We start from the raw sequence: 21780 nt of genomic DNA on the forward strand, positions 1-21780 counted from the left end.
CATCACCTTCTGCAGTCTGCAAAAATGTGCATCACATGACCCTCACGCTCAATGTCCCAGTTAATATGCTCTCGACCAAATTCTCATTGGTCACACAATTGCCGCTTGGTCATACAAAAGTGCTACATCAATAGCCTTTCAGGATCAATTCATTATTTTCAGTGGCGGGAGGGACAGACTACCTGTGAACCTTTCAGAACTTTGAACTCGTCAAACCGGAAACTGCTAGGTCTAATTTACTTAACGTTTACTGAACATTTACTCAGAGTCAACTCCAAACTAATTTAAACCATGTCAAAGAAGTCACCAGTATGGCTGCATTTTTTTAATACAGATGACCAAAAAAGTTTAAACATTGCAAAGAGTAGTTTGTGTATCAGAGCTAAACAACCAACATGGCATATCATCTAAAAACAGTAGGCTAACTTGTCTGTGTCAGGATGCGACTTTTGTAATGCTTGAGGATTTGAGTGTGAACTTATCAGAATGGGCATATTTCGATGCATTATCCTGCAAATACTAGCTTTTCATGTTTATTTAGAATTCATTAAGGCTAAAAAGGCCCTAAAGCCCTAGTGGCAATCATGACCGTCCTTGTGCATGCACTATGAGAACACAGAAAGGACTGCAGGGACTTACTTATTAATACATATATACATTCAGAACCACTATCAAACCACTGTCAAATGCTCTTTTAACCGAATGGGTAAGTCCTTTATTATCCTTTAATAAGTCAGAACTTGTTAAGAGATGTGACTGACTACAACTGATTAACAGGGCAACACCTACAGGCCATGCAACCCAAAGAAGCATCATACTTTCATTCAGAAATAAATGAATCATCAGAGATCACAAACTTTTCACTGTAAACTTTTTCAAATCAGTTGCCATCTTTATAAAAAAATTTGATGGGGCATTACAGAATACACAAGAACAACATGAATCTTTGGTATTTCTATTCTCAATATAAGAGCAGTGCCTGGAATCAAACTCAATAACAACATAGACACTGTAATTGCATTTGATATCAGGTGGCACTTATTTTAAGGATAGCATTTCCTATTACCTATTATTCTTATTTTATAGGCACTTTTTCATTTCCTTCTGTTAGTGATCAAATGTTTTGTGTAGTCACTGAAAGCTACAGCCTGACAATGATTAAGAAGAATCATTGTCAGGCTTTCAATATGGTTAAAAGGAGACTCCCTGCTGAGCTAGTGCAGTATCCTGCAGCAGCAGGATGCTATAATCTAGCAGAGGTTAGCAATACCACATTGTAAAAATAATTTATTACAAGTAAAAGTCCAGCAATCAATATTTTAGAAATAGTTGTAAAATGTACCTTGTTAAAAAAGTAAAATAAGTAATTTTGAATAATGATCCCTTTCAGTGTGAAATTACAGATGCATTATTGGTGCAGTGTTTTAATGTAGGTGGTTCAGATGTTCTCTCCACAGTGTTAGGTAATCTAAACTATAGGAATCCTCATTTTATGTCCTTATCATGTGTTTGCTTGTGAAGTCTTAATCTGCAAAGTCATTAGTAGTCATAAAACAAATGTGTACACTAGCAAGTTCAATATTTTTCATGGAAATAGGTAATAGAGTTGAAAAAAAGGAAAATACTTGAATAAAGTGCCTGCATCTCAAAACTTACTGTAATTGAGTAGATGTACTTTCTTACTTTTCATATCTGTAATTCCACACCATTGCCTAGTAATCCTATAATAATTACTGAATCTACTCTCTCCTCTCCTTTTCACATTCTCTCTCCTTTTCAGTATTGTGCTCGCATGTACTGACGTTTTTCCATCAGCTTCTCCTCCAAACACTTAATCAGTATCGGGTCCACTTTGGGGTCAAATTTGTTAGCAAACCAGTGGCCATAGTTAAGGAGCCAGCGGAGTTCAGCAGCTCCGTAGATGCAAACACTACGCATGTGTGTACCTGTACAAGCTGGGTAAAGACTTCCTTCTAAATAATTCCATTTTACAAGTCGTGTCTTACTCCTCAGATCTGTAACGTCCGCTTCTGACCTGGGAATGTGTCCTGGAACCCCAGGGACCCTGACAAGAGTTGCCCAGAAGTGTTCATCTGGTGAGTATGTGTCAGCAGACCATGACAGAAAGTCCTTTGCCACCTGGCTACTGCTAATGTAATATACAAAATCCCATGATAGGACAAAATACGCACTCCCAATGAACATCTCGATACTGTGAGGAGGAACATCTTTGGTCACTATGGTTTTGACAGGAATACGATGGTACTCATAAGGCACATTTTTCAGCTCATGCTGGTAGTGGAAGCGCTGTTTCTTGAGTTCACTGGGTCGGCTGGACTCCAGCATGTTACTGCCATTCAGCTGCCTCAGCTCCATTACCAGTTCATAGTTTGACTTGAGAGGAAAGTCCTGGCCACACAGGTTGATGACATACTTCCACTTGACCTCTGACCTTAGCAGGTCAGAGAGGCAGTTGAGGTCGGCATTAAGCCTGGTGATGTGGGCATATTCTACAGACTCCAATTTTGACGCAATGAACACATTTGGAGTACACTGGGCAAGGTTTTCAATGGCCTTTTTAAATGCTGGAGAGGACTTCTGATCGTAGTGAATGCAGTAGATGTTATGTGGTGCATAGATGGCATGAAGTATACGTTCCACCATGGGTGCATTTTTATGCACCACCAGAGAGTAAGCCAATGGGAAGCTCCGTTCTGCTTCTGACACTGGAATCTCATTGTAAGCCCTTGTTTTGATAAATGTTTGACAGTCTGATGTCAAACTCACAGTGCTATCATCATTTACGTCAGCAATGACTTTCCTTTTTATCTCAAGAGCTTTGCCTATCTCCACAGGGTCAAGCTCGTAAATAGCAGTGCAGTTGACGTCATACCTGTGGTTGTGGATTCTGGATATGCTGACAGTGATTCCATAGGGGTCGATGTAAACGCTGTCCCTCACTGTCACTTTATTGTAGACCAGCTTGAGCAGACAGACCACCAGCAGTGATAGAGAAAACAGGAAGCACCTGTGTCTCAATCTTTGTATGTAGTGAGCAAATCTTATTTTCATTCTGGGAGCAAAGGAATGAAAAAGACATGGAAATGAAAATGCAGGCTATATTTAAATGATCTAAAATAAGTGAGAGTAACTTTAATTACATAAATCCTCAATGTAATATACTTGGTTATCTTTTTTTTAGGTATCTTACATTTTTTAAGGTGATTGAAATTCTTAAGCAGTTTATTAGAAGGTAGTCCAAGTAAGTCATTTAAACTTTCTTTTCCTTATCTAATTTACTTCATCAATAAATTTGAAAGGCATTTTTTCCTGTAACTGTTTACGAAGTAAGTAAAATAAAAATACTAAAAGTCATACAAGTAGAAGCTGTTTCTGGTCGAATTACCTTGCTCTCTAAAGTTGTCTTTGAGCAGCTCTTGTGCCATTCAAACTTCTCCCACACTTCCACATGAACCTTAATATAATGAGAAACATTTCCTCAGTAACTGTAAGTATAAAAACTAAAACAAAACGAGAAAGAAACAATACTATGGTAACACCAAACACTGAACCGACTTAAATTCAAAACAACTGGGAAACCTTCAGCTTTATGTACGAGGAGCAGTTTCGAGAATCAAACTCCTCGGTGGGTAAGGTCTGCTTCTCAAGTATCTCTGTATGCGTCTGAAAAATGTTCTTTTCTCCAAAAGGAATCACATGATGAGACACAGTGTAGTACAACCACAGTCTATCCTGGAATTACTTTCTATACATCCGGTAACGTTACCTTTATTAACAAACAACCCGTTTCTGGAACAGATCGTCAGAAAACCTACCACATGCGTAAGACAGTGCGCTTTGATAGAGCCGAGCGGTCATGAGTCCCGTCTGCTATGTCCGGCACTCCATCGCGGACTGAAGCGACTATTCAGAGAGGAATGGCAGAGGGGAATGTCTCGGCAGCAGTCCGCCCACTGCCCGGCCACATCCACCACATCACCACCACCCGATACATTCACCGGCCACTCACTAATGATTAACTCTTTTTAGCAAAACCAGGGACGATCCAAGAATGAGGCGAGGCAAAGCTTCTCATGTCTTTAACACAACTGCACATCGGTCTATCCAAGTACAGTCAGTTTGTGTACAGCTTATACAGTCTACAGTACGCCAGTACTTGGCCTCAGCCATGATTTCATAATGCATAAGGCCATAACTGACAGTTCCCTCCCTGCTGCTAAAACTTTTAACCGCACGCCTTTGTAAACTCTATTTTCTTTATTGTTTCGGTTCATTGCTGGTAGCAGTTTAAATATCACAGTCAGCTATGCAAATGTTATAGGTAAAATTCAGCATATGGGGAACACTGAAATTAGTGTTTATATAGATATAGTGTATCCAAGTAGTGTAAAACTACAACCTATAGTACCTTCAAATTGCCAAATAGAGATTGAGCATTTTTTAATCTGATATAAACAGTTACAATATGAAACTTGAAGTACAAAAACATACAAAAGAGAAACACTAAATGAATACTTATCAATCTTTTTGAGTTAGACAAGACCACTCAGTGGGAGTCACATTTTACCCTTTTTACCACAACCACAATGAATACAGCAAATTGATCAAAAAATTAGTGAATAAGTGAAACTCACCAAGTTAAATTCTCAAAACAAACACAGTTGTGGACAAAATATAGGGAGAGATAATTATAATAATTCACTCCCCCAGTCCTCAGACTCTGAATAGTCTTTCTGTAAGAGTTTTTCCCAGTAACAATCCAGGACAGCATTTGGCAGTAGTTCCTCATCATTGACCAAGTGGATTATCTTGATTTTCATTAGACAGTTCAGGCTGGCTGCCTCTGCAGAAGTAGAAAGGGAATTAAAATACATTCAAGACCATGCTTTACATATTAAGTCTTTTTTTTTTTTTTTTAAATAAATGTACAATTCATTTCAATTGAGAGAGTCCACATGTGAGGCAGGTGCTTAATTGTTGACATAGAAAGAGCCAAGCTTCAGTGGCTGCCTGCCTTCCCTCTTTATTTGTTTGAGTTCCTCTGAAGGAAATGTCAAAAGTAGAATGTATGTGGAGCTGAGGCCAGGGTTAGACAAGTCGGCAGACTGGAAAAACAGACCTGCGGTGAGCGCCTTCTGAGCAGAAGCAGCCCTGCAGTGTTGAATATCCTTTTCAGGATGTGTTTGCGGTGTGTGTCTTTGAGCCTCCATGTTCAATAAATAACAAGACAAAGGCTTGTCTCTGAACCTCACCTGGGAAAACAGTGGAAATAGTTAATCAGGAATATCTTGTAACACCATTGACATGTCTGTTTATAAATGATGACTGATTCATGAGAAGGTGGGATATGTGAAACCTGAGGCCCTATCAAAAGTCTTCCAGTAGCACTCTGGACCATGCAACTTTTAAACAGGCCTTTGTAGCACAACACATTTTTAATTTTCTCAATTACTTGGGCGATATGGAGGAGGAGTGTGTGTGCTTATTGAGTGTTCACTGCTATACAGTGAACACTCAATAATTTACAACCCAATGCTGTGCTTGCCCCGTCTCCACAGACCCCTGCTGACAGGCAGGAAACAGAAGAGACATGAACCTCGTTCCATATCAACACGAGGAAGGAAGGAAAAGTCTGTGGGAGTTAATTCTTCAAACCTAAATAATCTGGGATTAATGACTGACAGAAATTCTACTAAGAACCTGACTGTCACTTCTTGTCAAACTTAACATAAACAACAAGACTGTGAAAATGCTGCTTTTAATATCTACACATCATCAAATCATGTAAAAGCATGTATGAATAAAAGGATAAGGCTGTTGTTATACTAAATTTTTCTTTATACTAAATTTTTCTTGTTGTACACAATACTAAGACCAACCCCAGTGTACTTTCTGACTTCCCTACCCTACCTGTGGCTCTCAGTTCCAAACCCATTGATAGACGTATGTCTTTAAAAACACTTCATCCTTCAATTCTAAAAAAGGCTCACTAATTTCCTAACAGCTGGTCACTGTAATTTTTCAACAAACAAACATGAGGAGGTAGTGCGTTTGTTAGGGACTATTGTCAGCAGCGGATTAATCCACATTTGGTGCTTTAATGAATATTTGGGGCAGCAGAATGGTGTGTGTGGGAAAATAAACTACAGTGTTTGTGTGTTCATGGTAATGAAGGAACATGCCCCCCACTGCAACAGTGTAACTCATTCATGTTTTTAATAGATACATACACAATACTTGTATTTTTAGAGGCTACAATGTTTATTAGACACTAAAGCGTTGTCTTATCTGAAGGGGGGCTAAAAATATAAATTTTGGTTGGTGCTACATTGAAAGAGTTTATTTCATGGGTATTAATGGACTAATCTAATGGTGGGACTAGAAGGAAAGGTCAAAGAGTCACCAAAACATTTGGTTTCATGCTCTGGGGAAGATGAATATCCAAAGTAAAGTGGTAATGCTGATCTGGCATATAGTTGTCAATACACTGTATCTTCCTCTGAACCAAAGTATTGTACAAATAGACAAACTGACTGATGCTCATTAGCCCTACTGGGTGTGTGGTCCAAAAATAGCACTGATTTTAAAAAATGCAGGGCATCTTGGTACCACGACCGCAATAGCCCAGTTTGATTCTGGCTAGGGACCTTTGTTACACGTCACTCCACATATGTCTTCCCTGTTTTCCTATCATTTCTCTACTGACCACCTTTGAGTAAAGGCAATTTGTCCCATAATACTTTAAAGCACAAACATACAAAAATCAAACAAACATAAAAAGAAAAAATGTCTGAGTTGGTGTGGGGGAGTTGCTTCAGGTACTGGTAGTGAAACAATGAAATATAGTCTAGGAAGGCCAGTTAGATCCATTAGGTTGAAGGCCTAGCAGATGCCAAAACACTGTAGAGCAGTTTATAATATAAGAGACTTTTTTCATGCAGCAGTACTGTTTGGCTGACCTTAGTCTTTAGTTAGAATGAAAAGCCAATGGACACAGTATTTCCTGTTTCTGCAGCCATTCTTCTGATAAGATGAAGAGAGGCTAATGTCTAACCTTGTCCCAGGCGTACACTGAGCTGACAGGGATGTTGTTACCAAGGATAGACTCCAGCCAGCGTTCTGGAGCCAGGTGCAGCCTGCCTTTACTGTCCTTTATTGAGCCATCACCCAGCACATGAGCAAGGTGCCAGTGACCCTGCAGAGATTAAAGATTAAAGTTTTTTTGCTATGAATGACAGTGGTACTGACAGCCTATGTTGCCAGTACTGCTGTATTGTAGCAATATAGGATGACAATAGTTTCAGTAAACACTGATTTATTGCCCTTTTAGTACAAAGTGCATACAAAGGTTTGTCAGCCACTCAGTGTCCAGGGCCTTGGTGATACGTAAACTGTAGAATGGTAGCCAGTAACTCTTACTGGTTGAACATGGCTCTCACTGCAGTATATGACAGAAGACACCCTATCATTCAACAATAAAATGTGAAAGCTCCATATATGTATGTGCCTGTAAAGGGATAATTTTCAGGGAGTTTGAGGAAATTCTCGAAAAGTAAGAGGTATTGACTGTATCCATGTTAAGCACGTGGACAGTGACATTTGGTTTTATTATTTCAAGACTGTTGGCAAATAAATGTGTTTGGTGACAACTCTAAAGAGTATAAGCTGTTACACAGGGTGAAATAGGTTTTATGAAGAAAAGAGCTTTGCCTGACCCTTATCAACAGCTGTAGAGCACTTCCAGGTGGCATGTCTCCCCTCTGTATGAGCTTAGAGAGATGTAAGCTATCATCTTCAGCTTGTGTATGTATACACGCGTCCCTTCCGTTCATCTGAAAGTTGACGTGTTGTAAAGTATTTCCTGGTTGTGGGGTGCTGCTCTGACAGCTGCCGGCTTTCTTAATCAGCACATGAGTGTGTGTGGGAGTCTTCTTCTCCTGGGTTAATAAAGGCAGAGGTCTGGGCACCGTAAGGTCCTTGGCATTGTTTGGAGGTGTTGATATTAATGGTGTAACCAGTCTATTGCTTTCCATTCTTTGACTGTCTTGATTAAAGCTGTGTGCTTCTCTAGGTTTAGAGTAGGCCAGTGTGGAGAAATAATCTGGCTGCTGTCTCACTACTGTATTGCCTTGTTGGTTGGGAGACTGACTGGCAAGCTTGGCCTTCATGGTTACATACATCTCTACCAAATGCATTTGCTTCTTGAGGATTTCCACCAAGTTCCTCTGACATGAAGCAAGGAAGATGAGTTGACTTTTCAACACACGTTGCCGAAGGGAATCAGACACACTCCTGCACCGAGAATCAAAGAGCACTGCTGTTATTTATGTAAGTGCTGTGCTTGCACAATGATAATAGCAACCTTTAGTGGCACAGTTGTGTTTTTCAAACTTTATAAAGTCTGCATAAAGGTTCAGAGAATGAGAGCCTCACAGCAATGAACAGAAACCGCAATGTTTTATAAAGCATGGAACTAACTTCACTGAATTTCTGCCTCTATTTGACAGATGACAGTGGAGGGAGACAGGTAAGACTAGGAAAGATTGGGGTGTGAAACATTTCTGTTGGGTTCAGAAATATATTGTCCCAGCAACAAAAACACAATAAGATAATAGAAGATTATATCGTTTTATTTTGGTTTTATTGTTTTTTAAGCACAATGAGATAATTAAGATAAATTTATAGCCCGCCCTGCTTAACCTGGGTTTTGTTTTTATTTTGGCTATCTCTACTATTTTTTATCCCCAAATTTTACTCAGTATTTGCTGAGAATAAAGGAACTTTTAATAAATCGCCAGTTTAACACCATTATCTAAGCCACTTTTTGGAAGTCAATATGAGTGTGAACAACAAAAATCATCCACTGCTTTTTAAAACTGCAACTATATCAAGAAGTAACTCTGCACAATCTAGGACATTCACAACTGTCAATGTAGGAAATAAGTTTCATTTGCATTTAGCTTTGCCTCACTTCCATTGTCTCATCAGTTGTTCACACAACATGATTAAACTATAGGCTTGTTTAAAATCTGTCCGAACACTTGTGTGCTCAAACTCTCTGTGAAGCTGCATCAAGCAGTCACCATGTCCTCATACCCCACAATGGCTTTGGTAAGAGAAATTTTATCTTAATCAATAGGAAATAGTAATGTTTCCAAAAAAATTGACTGCATATTACTAAGTCTCAAAAGTCCACTCATTAAAAAAATCTCATCTGAATAATTTTCAAGTCTAATTTTTCTTTATCCTGGTTCAGCTATCTGCCCTACTCAAGAAAAAAAACCTTAAGCAAGAAAGGAAACTGTGCTGGGAAGATCCTGTAAAATGATTTTTATTGTCTGAATAAAAATAAGGGGTGACGTAGTGGCTCAGAGTCCAGCACAGACCTCCTATAGTTTCATCCTGTAGTCCAAACCTGCAGGTAAGGTAACTGGAAACAAAATCACCTTTAAATGCAAATATGTTTGTCATTTTTTGATTGCCCTATAAGTGTTTTTGTTTGCAGTGACGTTACATGGAACTAATGTCAGACTGAAGAATAATCAGGAATACATCCATGCATGTGTACCCACATCAAGCACTGATTCAAGTTGATATTCAAGTTGATAATAATACTCCTAATTTTTTCAAGCAATGAATGAATGAATGTAAATAAATTGGCAATTTTGTGTTTAAGAATCAGATCAGTGTTGTGTTATGAAAACCAACCCCTATGCTCAGTCTAGCAAATATGATAATATCATCAGCAGAATTGTTTGTGTCAGACAGCATTATCACTGTACACTTGACAGAATATGCATTTGAGAGATTAATGGACGCATTCAGAAAACATTTTGTAAATATGTAAAGATTTTATTTTTATTTCTACTTATTTGTAATTATTTAGTGCATACATAGTAAGTAGTTGTCTTTCACTTATGTAATTTTGGCATGTTCTGAACATGAAAGCTTTGTGTAACACAGTATCTTTTGCTGCTGGCTAACAAAGCTTTACTTAAATCAAGGATGAGAAAAGTTCCTTAACTGACCGGTATTTTTGGGCAAGATTATCCTTCTCCAAATGCTGTTTAGCGAGCACCTCAATCAGCACACTCTGGATCTGTGTTAGAGCAGCATGATATCTGCCTGAAAAACAACACACCTACAGTAAATGATAATAACTCATTATATTTCTGGTTGTCTTCTATTTGAAACCAAGCTGACACTGTTTTGCATATTACCATTTGCATAAGTATTACCAGCTGGAATTGCTGGAATCTATTGGCTAATTAAGGTGTATCATTCTCTTCGAGTGTACTTAAGGCATTAAAATGTAAATTAATATTATTGCTGCTGCTAGTGAAGCAGGCTTGACTGTTTGCAACTTTTCTACCTGTATCTTGCAGATTTGACAGAGGCCAAGTCGATAATTCTGTTTGGTTCCTCCCCACCTCCCACAAAACCACTGTTGTGGCCTCTGAATGTCTCAGCTATAAAAAAGATAATTATTGAAAAATTACAAATATCACATCAACGCTGTAGAGCTAGTAAAGCTTTCAATAAAGTGATGCTGCATGTCTCCTAAAGAGGACAGCATTAGATGATTGGACCTGTGCCATAAATGGTTAGAAAGGCCTTTTTTGTCTTTGTACATTTAATCCAGTCTCACCTGACTCTAATGCACACTTGAGTCTAAAGTTATTCGAAGTGTAAGGAGTTCTCACATTAATAGGGGTGGTGTCTTTCTTTCTCAGCTGAATGTCATCAGGATCTCTGGCTCCATCTCTGTCACCTGATTCTCTGGACTGTACATTTGTCGTGCCACTGCAGCTGAAGTTGCTCTGGCAGGGGAGCTGCATGTGGCAGTGAGCCTCTGAAGATGTGGCGCCTGAAAGAATCCTCTAGTCAGACCTCAGTTGCAATCATCAGTCTAAGAAATTCAAAGTCTTAAGGTTTTTTCCGAGCTTTAAATAAGCAATAGATCAAACACAATTTATACTCAAATTTTTACACAAACTGAAGTAATAAGTGTCAACTGTTGTCAACTATAACTGTCCTATTCTGTAGTTAGGGTATCTAACTTTAAATACATAGTTCAAACTATTTCAAGTTGAAAATTTGTTCTTTGAGGACCCACTGCATTGACCAAACTAAAGTGCATAGACTGGAAAATTCCAAAAATTCCATTCCATCCACTGCAGTGAAATCAACAGATAATTAATTCTTAAACAATTGCATGATAACAACAATATAAGTTTGTAAGCTGAAACTAGTTATCACAATACTGCATTTGTGTCTTGAGTTACAGAATAATTCACCAAGCTGTCAGCCTATTAGCATTATTTCCAACATTACATTTCTCTCAACAAAACAAGCAAAAATCTACTAAATTTACACTTCTCACATCATGTCTTAATACTGTTGACAAATGTGTTTTGTATCTTTCCGGTAATTGTGAGAGGTAACTGTGTGTTTGAGTGTTTCATGAATGTATGTGTGTGCTGCATGCCTCTTCCCGTTCTCGGTTGCCCTCTCATTGAATACTGTCTCAAACCAATTTCCAAGGTGCTCCAACTAAAAGTGCATCTTGTTTTTGGTTGACTGTCGTAGCATCTGGGAAAACTAATGACCATGTCAGGATGCATCTTGTCAACTGGACAACATGACAGGCTTGAAAGTGGATGCCATGCAGAGCCTTTTTGTCTCAGATCTAAGACATTTGCCTGGGACAGACAGAAGCTGGGTCATCTGCTCCAGGCTTAATGAAATGCTTCACTGACAACCTGAGGTTTTCAGTATCAAACACTCACCTCACTTAGTCATGAAAGGTTGCAATGTATTTGAAAGCGCCTTGGCATAAAAAGTTTTAAAACATCCAGAGACTTCTTAAAGTACTCCGGAAACAGCATCCATTCTTCTGTTGTCATTCCATATGCTCAGTATCTTAAAAATGCTCACATGTTCCAAAACATGGCTAAGTCTAATGTTTGTCTCTAGCTCAGTTGGCTATAAGTTGGTATTTGCTGTTTGCAACCAATGCAAGCAAACATAGTTGCGTTTTAATAGTGAAACTGAGTCACCTTTGGAATCCATGGTACCTGTTGTAACACCAGCTGACGACAGCTGCACTGCTCCAAGAAGAAGCAACCTACAAATGATATCTTTCAAGACTACAGGAAGTGAGTGTTTGATACTTGAGTGGAGTATTACCTATATTGCTGAGCGGTTGCTTGACTATTTTCTATGTATGATATTTTCTGTATGTCAAAATAAATTTCTGTGAATAGTCTGATTTCTGGAGTCCAGCATGGAATGTGGAAGGTAGCTCACCTGGTTGCCTGTATTGTACAGCTGCCTCACAAGACTGCTCATTTATACCAGAAGATTTTCGGAAAGTTAAGAGGAGCTCTTTGATATGCTCCTCCTCTGCCAAGTCTAGTGCACTGAGGCCACCGACATTCCTGTCACTGGTGTTCGACCCATACTGGAGGAGAAGCTTCACCACCTACACAACACACATTCACAGAATCTTGTTAGGGAGAGGAACCTCCAACAGCTTGTCGATTTAGATATTGTTCAAAATAACTATGTGAAGCCAAAATCGGCATCCAGCAAAGCTGATGCACAGTAGCCCATTCATTACAAAATCCAATAGGTGATTAACATGACTAAGCATTTTGGCTCAGGACCACAGCTGATGTTACAACTAGCAACTATCAAGTCATGTTCAAAGTCATTAAAGTCCTTTTTTCTATTCCAACTGATACAAAGAATGCCTGTGCCTGATACCACACACTGCATTCATGTGATGCTTAACGTGTTGGAATGTGTATTTATTATAAAACTGGAGGGTGTACCTACAAAACTGGCAACTCATTGCAGATACCAGCCTTACCCAATACAACACATGCATCATGCGAATTGCGGTACGTTTTTACAATGCATTAACATATCATAAACTGTGACACATTCTCCATCTGGCTGTCCTTTAATATGTTCACTGGATATCAGTAAACGTTTTGTCATTGAATCAGGAACTAAGCTGTCATGAAGAAAGCATCATCAATAGCTGATCACCTTTCATGCAAAATGGTTGAAGCAGTTTTGGGCAATTTTAATAACTGACCATGGAGAGCAGATTATCTCAGTGTGGGTATTAGGACACATATCAAGCGACCCCAAATAAAACTCTAATAACTGAGGTCAAGAACATTTCAGGACCTTTAACAAAGTTGAGAAACCTTGTCTTTTAGTATTATGCTCATATTCATAATGTTGTTTTAAGACAATATAATGAATTTTAAAATGTGTAGCAACTCTGATAATGCATTATGCATGCAATAATGCATACAATCAATATGTATCAGTACATAATAAATTACAGATATAGAGAACCTGAGTGAAACCTTAAATTCTGTAAGAAAACCAGATTTGAAAATCACACTGAGAATTGTAATAACACAAATGACCAAAAATTCAACCCCAAATCATGATGACCCTCAACAAATGATTGTCTAGTCCAGAAGAGGCTGTAACAATAGCACGTTTAATGTTGATCCCAAAAATAAGGAGAAAAAAGAGGCAAATATGAGGATAACCAAGGAAAAGGGACAGCTACAATAGGTTTCAAATTCTTTCAGCAAGTGCTGTAGTAACTATTAATTTGTCTTTGTAAACCCCATTAACATGTTTAAGTTTTTCATAAAGGCCGATTAAAAAAAAACTCAGAGTTACCAGTGATGCAGGGACCATAGCTCTCTGTGGATGTGTGCAAAGTGTTACTGAAAACTACACTCAACTTTGCTACATCTTAAAAGTCTCATTCAGAGTTTCTCCCTCACCTGATAGTGTCCAGAAGAAACGGCATCATGTAGGGGTGTGACACCATCAAAATTTCTAGCATTAACCTTAGCTCCAGCCTTCAGCAGCTCCTCTACCACTGACGTATCACCTGCGGCTGAAGCCTCATGGAGAGCTGTCCAGCCTGACAATTCAAGTCAGCATTTACTTACAAGAGTGGGTTTTGTGTTTGACAGTTAATAATGGTTTCATACGTAAAAGATGTCAGAAAACAGAAGTGATCAAATGCAAATAAAAAAGTGTCTAAACTGTGACAAACCTGCATAATCCTCCATGTTGACACTGATCCCAGCTTGAATGAGCACTTTGACTTGTGCCAGATCTTCTCTCTTGCATGCTTTGTGCAGAAGAGTCTCTCCCTTTCCATTTCTCCTGTGAAGTCGTATCTTGTTGGGGATTTTCACACATTTTGAAACATTTCCTTTGAAGATGAATAAAATCAAGGTTTGTGAAATAAATATAGATAAAAGATTACAAATTTGGAAAATTTGGAAAATTACATTCAATTACAGAGGTCCTAAACATATACATAATGTCTCAGGAGTTTCTAACCTGATTGAGATATAGACTCAGCACAGCCTGCTGCAGACTGGACTTCTGATTCTAAATCATTTATCTTCATGTCCTCAACTGCCCCTCTACTTTGGCAGGCATTAAGATCATGCAACATGCTTAAAGAGTCATCATCTGAAGGTGATTGATATCCATTTCTCCAATGCTCCTATGATTACAGCTGTCAGTCATCTCCAGAATGTCTCTGGAAGAAAAACACACATACAGAGGTGACAGTCACATAATGACACTTTGAAGGTACTTCAAGATCCTGCCCAATTCAAAAAATATCACAAATATTGTGTTTGCTGCAAAATAAAAAAGATTTGAAACCTAAGAAGTCCCCCAAACTGAACAAAACATTTAATTTTCCAACAAAACCACGCACATGAGTATTTTCAGTAGTTTGTCAGTGCCTTCCAAAGTTGTTACACATCATTACAAAAAGGATGTGATTTGTCTGGCACAAAACCTACATGGTTAAGGATGGTAAAAGACAATGGTCACGGTAAAATGAAAATGTTGTTCCTTAGTAGGAAATGAACAGTAGTTTCCTGTGTTAAAGGCACACTTTGTGGGCCAATACATTCACCTTCACCTCTTTCCTCAGAGGTTTTGTGGCAAAGTCTTGCTAAGCCTTTGCTCCTTGAAATATGATAAGAGTCATAATTCACATGACCACCAGAGATTTTTGACACTTCAGGTGTATGAACAAACCATCAAGTAATTTTTCTGATGAGGACAGTCTTTCCAGGAGAAGTTGCGACTTCTTTTTCTTAATCCATGATGGTGAAGTGGCATTCTCTTTTCCCTTTACAATGCATCTACAATATTCAAGCATTTTAGTATCAAATACATTTTTTCCCATTATCTTACTATTCCTACATAATGAGCAAGGAGATGTAAAGCTCTTGAAGTCTATTTCTGTAGTGTGAAGCAACTGAGGATATCCTGTTGTGTGAGTTCTCATCAAGGCTAGGAATGGTTAGCATAGGCCAGAACTTCTTACTGCCTTGTTCATCTCTGAGTAAATGGGCATCATGGGTATGGTCTCTTTTCTCATGAGTTAGTCCTTTCAAACATTTCCAAAATTCTTGTACCCAGCAAAAGATGAATACCTTTTATATCTTCCTATATCATCATAGAGGTGAAGAAATAAAGACTGCAATCCTCTGCATTCACACTAAAAAGAGCTATGTTTGTGTTTCATTACAGACAACAAATGTGTCATCACATCAACAGCAAGTGTTTAGCTATTAGACAACCAGTAGAGGGAGTGCAACTGTTACTACTGAGGCTATGGTCAGTTTCAGACGGGTTGGTAGACAGAATTGCTAGTGTCATGAAAAGTGTTGCATATTTTTCACTCTTAAAACACAAAATATGTATCTGTTTATGAAAACTTCCATTTTTAACTTAACATAACTTTGCATTTGTGTTGTCAGTGTGGGTCTTGTTAAGGTTTGATTAGACTAAACAGATATTGGCTGGACTAGCAGCAAAAGCTTCATCCAAGTACAATGACCCACTTTGACAGAGCAGATAATCCCTCCTTCTCCTTTTTTTTGAACTCTATTGGAAAATTGATGTTTTTCTAAACTTGCTCTAATAAAACCTTTTTCATGGCTGACAATGCCAACCCTGTGCCATTATTCTCTGCTGTTACAGTATATCCACACAGTATATATGTATTATCATTTTATATATTATCAGATTTTTTTTAAACCAATCTGTGTTTCATTTAGTGGATACTGATCCACTAAATGTATCACTGGATACAATGCTACAGATATTACCAGATAGTTAACCTCTAATCATGACAATAATGACCCCCACTATTAAAAGACTGATACAAGATAAAAACTGAAATAAAAGGTTTGAGCAATGTGTGCGATCACCATTGTCTCTGTGCCAGCTGCAGCTATAACAACTGAAACATCAGACATACCTAGTGGTCAAAAACACACTGGTGACGGGGATGTACATGTACTGAATGTACTCCACTTCTTCTACCACCTCCACACCTGCAAAACAGAGAGATGTTTTATGATACACACTGCAGGAATTACAAATAAATATCAATGCTAAAAGTGTTAAGACTAAGATCCCTTAAAGTTTTTCCAAGTTAAAGCTTTGTGAATTGCTCCTGGATATGTGTTTAAAACACCACACTTACTACTTGTATAATGCTGTTATGCTTTCATAAAAACATTTTTTTTTCAAAAAGGCAGTAGTAATTTAATTACACTTCAGACCAACTGAGTTTCAATATTCAAAAAGAATGAATTAATAACTTTTTTTTTTTAAATGGATATATGGTGGAAAAACTTAGTAAAGTGAAGAGAGTTTTAACAGTAAAATACTGAACATCAAACAATCAATCAATCCTAGGTAATGCCATAAACCACAAATTCAATTACTTCTAATAACATCTTAAAAACAAATACACTAAAAAAACATTAAAATGCTTTTAACTTGAAAATATTAAATTTCCGCTCAAGCTGTTTTTGTTCCAGAGTTTACTTGAAATACTGCTACTGTAAAGCTGATTAGCTCCAAAATCTGTGAACAGAAAATGGAACAAACATTCATGTGGAAACATTGCACAACAGCTGTTTTAAACCATTTCAGTAGGGGATATGTACCTCTAGGATGCCTGAGGTTAAAGTTCTGTGCAGCTTAAACAGCCCAATCCACTGACTCATCTGAACTATTGCCGAGGTAATCCACAGTTTGGTCGCTGTCACTGCTGTCTACCTCTACATGACAAGCTAGCATGACCTAGTGTTGAATAAGCTGGTTTAGTTCCAGTACAACTCATGATTTCCTTACCAGCATCGGGATGTCAGAAGACTGGAGTTAAATGGTCTATTTTAACACCAACCGTTAGATGGCAGCACAAACTAAAACATATGTTTGCAATTAAAACTTACACTGAATGTACACACAAGAAATAATACTTACACTGAGTGTACAAACAAGAAATAAAATGAACACAGTACACATCATCATCTTCTGGGCAGAAACTATTCCCAAGGATAAGAAAAAATAATACATTCTACAGGGAATTAGTAATAGTCTCCAACAAAATGGCATGTTTTGTTGTGTGTCACCAAGCTTGATAAAAAGTTTTCCTTTATTTTGAGGAATATACATATTCTTTCATGGTAAATACAGCACAATATAACAGTACATAATATCATTATAACAGAAGGAAGAAGACTGGAAAGCTGTTACCTTCTCTGGAACACACCTTTGGAGAAACTACATTTCTTCACACTGTAAAGAAATAGTATCCTTCTTGTTAATTCTCAAATGAATGGTCATATTTCACCACCACAATGACCATGACTACCAAAACAAGTTTCTATACGGTCTTTAATGGGCTCAATGGGGCTATTACAGATTTTACACAACTAAACCTTTTTTTTTTTCATATTACAGTCTAGTTGCAGCTGTGACACTCCTGTGTATTCAATATCATTGCAATTTATACTGCTCTGGGGTAAGGAACCTCTTTATTTTGATTATTCATCAGTCTGTTTATTATTTTCTTGTTTTCTTCATTAATCGTTTGCTCTTTAAAATGTCAGAAAAATGCTCATCACAATTTCCTAAAGCATAAGGTGAGATCCTCCAACTATTAACTGGTATTACCTAGCTGGTATTTTTTTCACCTTGTGAGTCTGTGTGTGTGTATGTGTTTGTGTCATCATGGCAAAATGTGGTACTGGAGACACCTACCTGTAGTGGGAACTACCACAGATGGTGTTTTGAGTACTTTAGCAGATGTTTATGTGTCTGTCTGTGGACAGATTTTGTCACTGTGAGAGCATCACAACTGTTCAAGATGCAGTAACGAAACTTTACACATGCATACTGTACACATGAAAATGAAGGCCAATTTCAAAGATGGGTGTGGTCAGACCTATGAGTACTGACTACTCAAGTAATAATTTAGTATTGACTGCTGAGTCGGAACATCAACATGTTGACAGGCGTTCCGGATGGTGTGATCCCATATCAAGATGGTCTCTAGTTTATTTTGTCAAACCAACTGTCCAAACTCAAGGATATTTAATTTACTGTCAAGGCAGCCATCCCTCACAACTGCAAAGCTGGAACTGTGCTTGAAAAATGATTTTAAAGTTAGATTTAAACTTCAATTTGATAAATTTAATCAATTATCAAGCATTAATTTCCTGTTGATCAAATAATCTAATGACTGACTAATTATTTCAACTCTTCTCCTGAATATTGCTTTTGGTGTCCTAACCACTGAAGAGATTGGTTTAATCTTTCACCTATATCTTACAAAATAAAACAAATAAACAAATGAAAAAGCAGCACATACCTTTGCTAAGGATTCAAAAATCCTCTAAATACACTTAGACAGACAATAATGGCGATTATTTTCCCAGAGTTGGATTACCAACAGGCCTAACAAGCACAGACCTAACAGGCGCCCTCAAGGCCCATTTCATCATCCCCGCCATGCATTTCCTACTGATCCTGGTCTGAGTCCTTTAAAATGGAGTATCCAAGTTGAGTAAATATATTACGTCTAGTCCACTATTTATTTATTTTTTTATATTCTATCTTATTTCCAACCTCATAATACAGCTGCACAGTGCAAACTTAGGCTGCTGTTAGCCTAAATTAAAAGTACTAAAGAAATTCAGATGTCTGACAGCAGAATAGCTCTGCTTAAGAAAATCTTGCCTGAATAAGAGGTTTTCTTTTTATGGTTTCCTGTTATATTTTGTGTAGTTGCATGTAGTATTTCATTTTTTAAAAACAACCCTTGATGATAATCTGTTGCTGCAGGTGGCTCAAGACAGGACTATACAGCCCCTCTTCATTTAAGCACAGTGAAATAACTGGTGCTGCTTTCTAAACTATGGAAAAAAGACTGATGAGTTGACGAATACTGAAAGGTACAGTCAGACCGAACGACGTCGGCTGAAGCTACATTGCCGGCCACCAGCTTCTGCCATCTCTCTTAAAATGTTGTGCTTTCTATCTAAATTCAATGTGGCCACCATTTAAGGTAACAGTCCCCACACCCAGATTGTCTGTCAACATTATAACGTTAGCTAGCTGTCACTATAAAATAGTTGGCGTAAAGCTTTTTTTTTTTTTTTTTTTTTAGAGCTAAGCAAGTTATAACAATATGTTCCCCATCTAAACTCATTATGTGACAAAACCTTTGAAGCTACCATTGCTAACACTGTCCAAATGTGTGTGGCAGTATCTTATCGGTTAGCGTTGGCTACTTTGCCTTTAGTAACTAGGAAAGTAAGTAGTTTGACATGAGCTACATAAGTAAAAGTAACAAATGTCATTTTTTTGCCATAAGCTAATGTTGAAGAACGAGAGAGAAAGTTGGGCTCTAATGTTACGTTAACGTAACTGCCTTTCTAACAAAGTCTCTTATCACCTGTATGAACATGCTCGAACCAGCCGGTTCCTCTTCTTCAGAATCAATAGAAAATGACGCACTCAGTCACAAAGTGGAGGTGTAACGTAGCAGTAATGGGACCAACGCAACAGTACCGCCCAAGTAAGGTACAAGCAAGGAAAAGTGTGCAAACAAGCGGCCCCTGCCCTTGTGATAATATCATTGGGTTATTACTGATGCATTAATGTGTACGAAATTTTACTAGTCTAGCTGGGGGTGGGGGAATTAATTTTAAATCCTTAATATAATACTTTCATCTATAACATTGCACAATTTATAAGATTGTTTTGTACATGAAATCTGAAATAAATGTGGTTGAGTAAAAAGTTCAGTATAGCCGTAGCTTTGAAATGTAGCAGAGTAGAAGTATAAGGAGAATGTAATGAAAATAAGAAAAATACAAATAGAGCAGAGCAACAAGCAAAGTAATGATAAATATCATATCATGTCACTACCCTCAAGTGAATAACTACAACTTAATCCAAATCTGAGCTGCCCACAGACAGCAAATATAATTAATTTAGTCACATTAAACATGTACCACCCCTACATTTAGTCACACTCTGTTTGGGTTTGGATGGACTCAAGGTGAGTTTTGCAGGATGGGTTTGGTTTAGTATTGTTAATTATTTCTGTTCATACATACACACATACACATTCCCACAAACATATATATTTCTCAACCATTTTCCTTTTTTGTTTTCCTCTTTTTTCTTCATCCTTTCCCTTCCCCAGTTACATAGTTATATATTTTATTGAGTTGTTCAAGTTGTTTCTTGCTCAATTGATATTGTGTTGGGAGATCCAACCATTGTGAGATGTTTATGTTTTTCCTACTTTTCCAGTTTAGTAGCAGTATTGTTTTCTTGATGATAGTTAGGGCTACAAGTAGTGGTGTTATGATTTGTTTTGAACATGTATTGAGTATATCAAGATCCACACGGAGGGGAATAATAGAATGCTAAAGCCAAGGAATAGGTATGGTGGCAATTTACCCTCCAAATGATTTTACTTAAATACAAGATTCAGTTTGAATTTAACATGATACTACTAAGAGTGTAATAGGGGGATCCATCTGAAAGGTAAGCCGAACACGTAAGAGAGAATACGCATTTGTCTTTTTTGTGGTCAACTTTTTTGTTGACATACAGTGCATATATAACAACAAGAAAATGTTTGAAAACATACATTTTTTTGTTATGTCACTGGTACAATTTGTATGTACTGTATATTGTTTATATTATGCAGGAAATTTTTAATAAAATTAATGAATAAAAGTCTTAATGTTCTTTTGGTACCATTCATTGTGGTAGGCTACAGTTGTAATCTGTGATGTGAACAATCTTTGGAAAGGGCAGGAACAGCACATCTCAGGTGCAATTTCTGCACTTTGTTGGTGGGTGACCTAGCCACTGAAGAACTGGTTCAGCCTTGAACTTAACCTTGAATCATTAATTTATTCAGATTTGTTCAGCCTCTTTACAATGTGATGAACAAACAAAAATGCCATGAAAAATCTAATTCCCAAAAATGTCCTTTTTAAAACTAATATCTGTACAACTTTTGCATTAGAATTTGCATATAGGCTTACGTATAGTCATGAAACTGGATGTATGTATATTTCTGACCAAAAATATGTATTTCACTCTGAAAAATTCAGGTACAAGATAATGACATGCAACGAGAAATGGAGCAACTTAAAAAAAATGTTAAATAGGATCCTATAAGAAGCAGTTTAGTGATAGTAGTATTAATTATTATTAGACACCCACATATCTCGTGTTCCCTTATACCTCTGGCCTCCTCCGCTTAAGTTTTCTGTGAAAAACTGTGTACATATTACTGTGAAGTTTGATGTACTAAAGTGGTATAATAGACTCAAACAGTTGCCATCTAACATAATGAAA

At 37.6% G+C, this 21780-nt stretch overlaps 1 protein-coding gene across 2 annotated transcripts; it reads right to left on the reverse strand.

Annotated features, from left to right (window-relative positions):
• Nucleotides 1-901: 901 nt before the first annotated feature.
• Nucleotides 902-3966, reverse strand: LOC120805492 (beta-1,3-galactosyl-O-glycosyl-glycoprotein beta-1,6-N-acetylglucosaminyltransferase 4-like). Of its 2 annotated transcripts, XM_040155762.1 has the most exons (3): nt 3837-3966; nt 3407-3475; nt 902-3073 (listed from the first exon to the last, which is right to left on the reverse strand). In XM_040155762.1, the coding sequence occupies exon 3, from the start codon at nt 3070-3072 to the stop codon at nt 1777-1779; it is 1296 nt and encodes a 431-aa protein (XP_040011696.1). In that variant the 5' UTR covers nt 3073; nt 3407-3475; nt 3837-3966; the 3' UTR covers nt 902-1776. The 2 variants fall into 2 exon arrangements, with proteins under 2 accessions (XP_040011696.1, XP_040011697.1); XM_040155763.1 differs by lacking the exon at nt 3407-3475.
• Nucleotides 3967-21780: the final 17814 nt, after the last annotated feature.

This window comes from Xiphias gladius, chromosome 19, assembly GCF_016859285.1.
Source record: "Xiphias gladius isolate SHS-SW01 ecotype Sanya breed wild chromosome 19, ASM1685928v1, whole genome shotgun sequence".
Lineage (NCBI taxonomy): Eukaryota > Metazoa > Chordata > Actinopteri > Istiophoriformes > Xiphiidae > Xiphias > Xiphias gladius.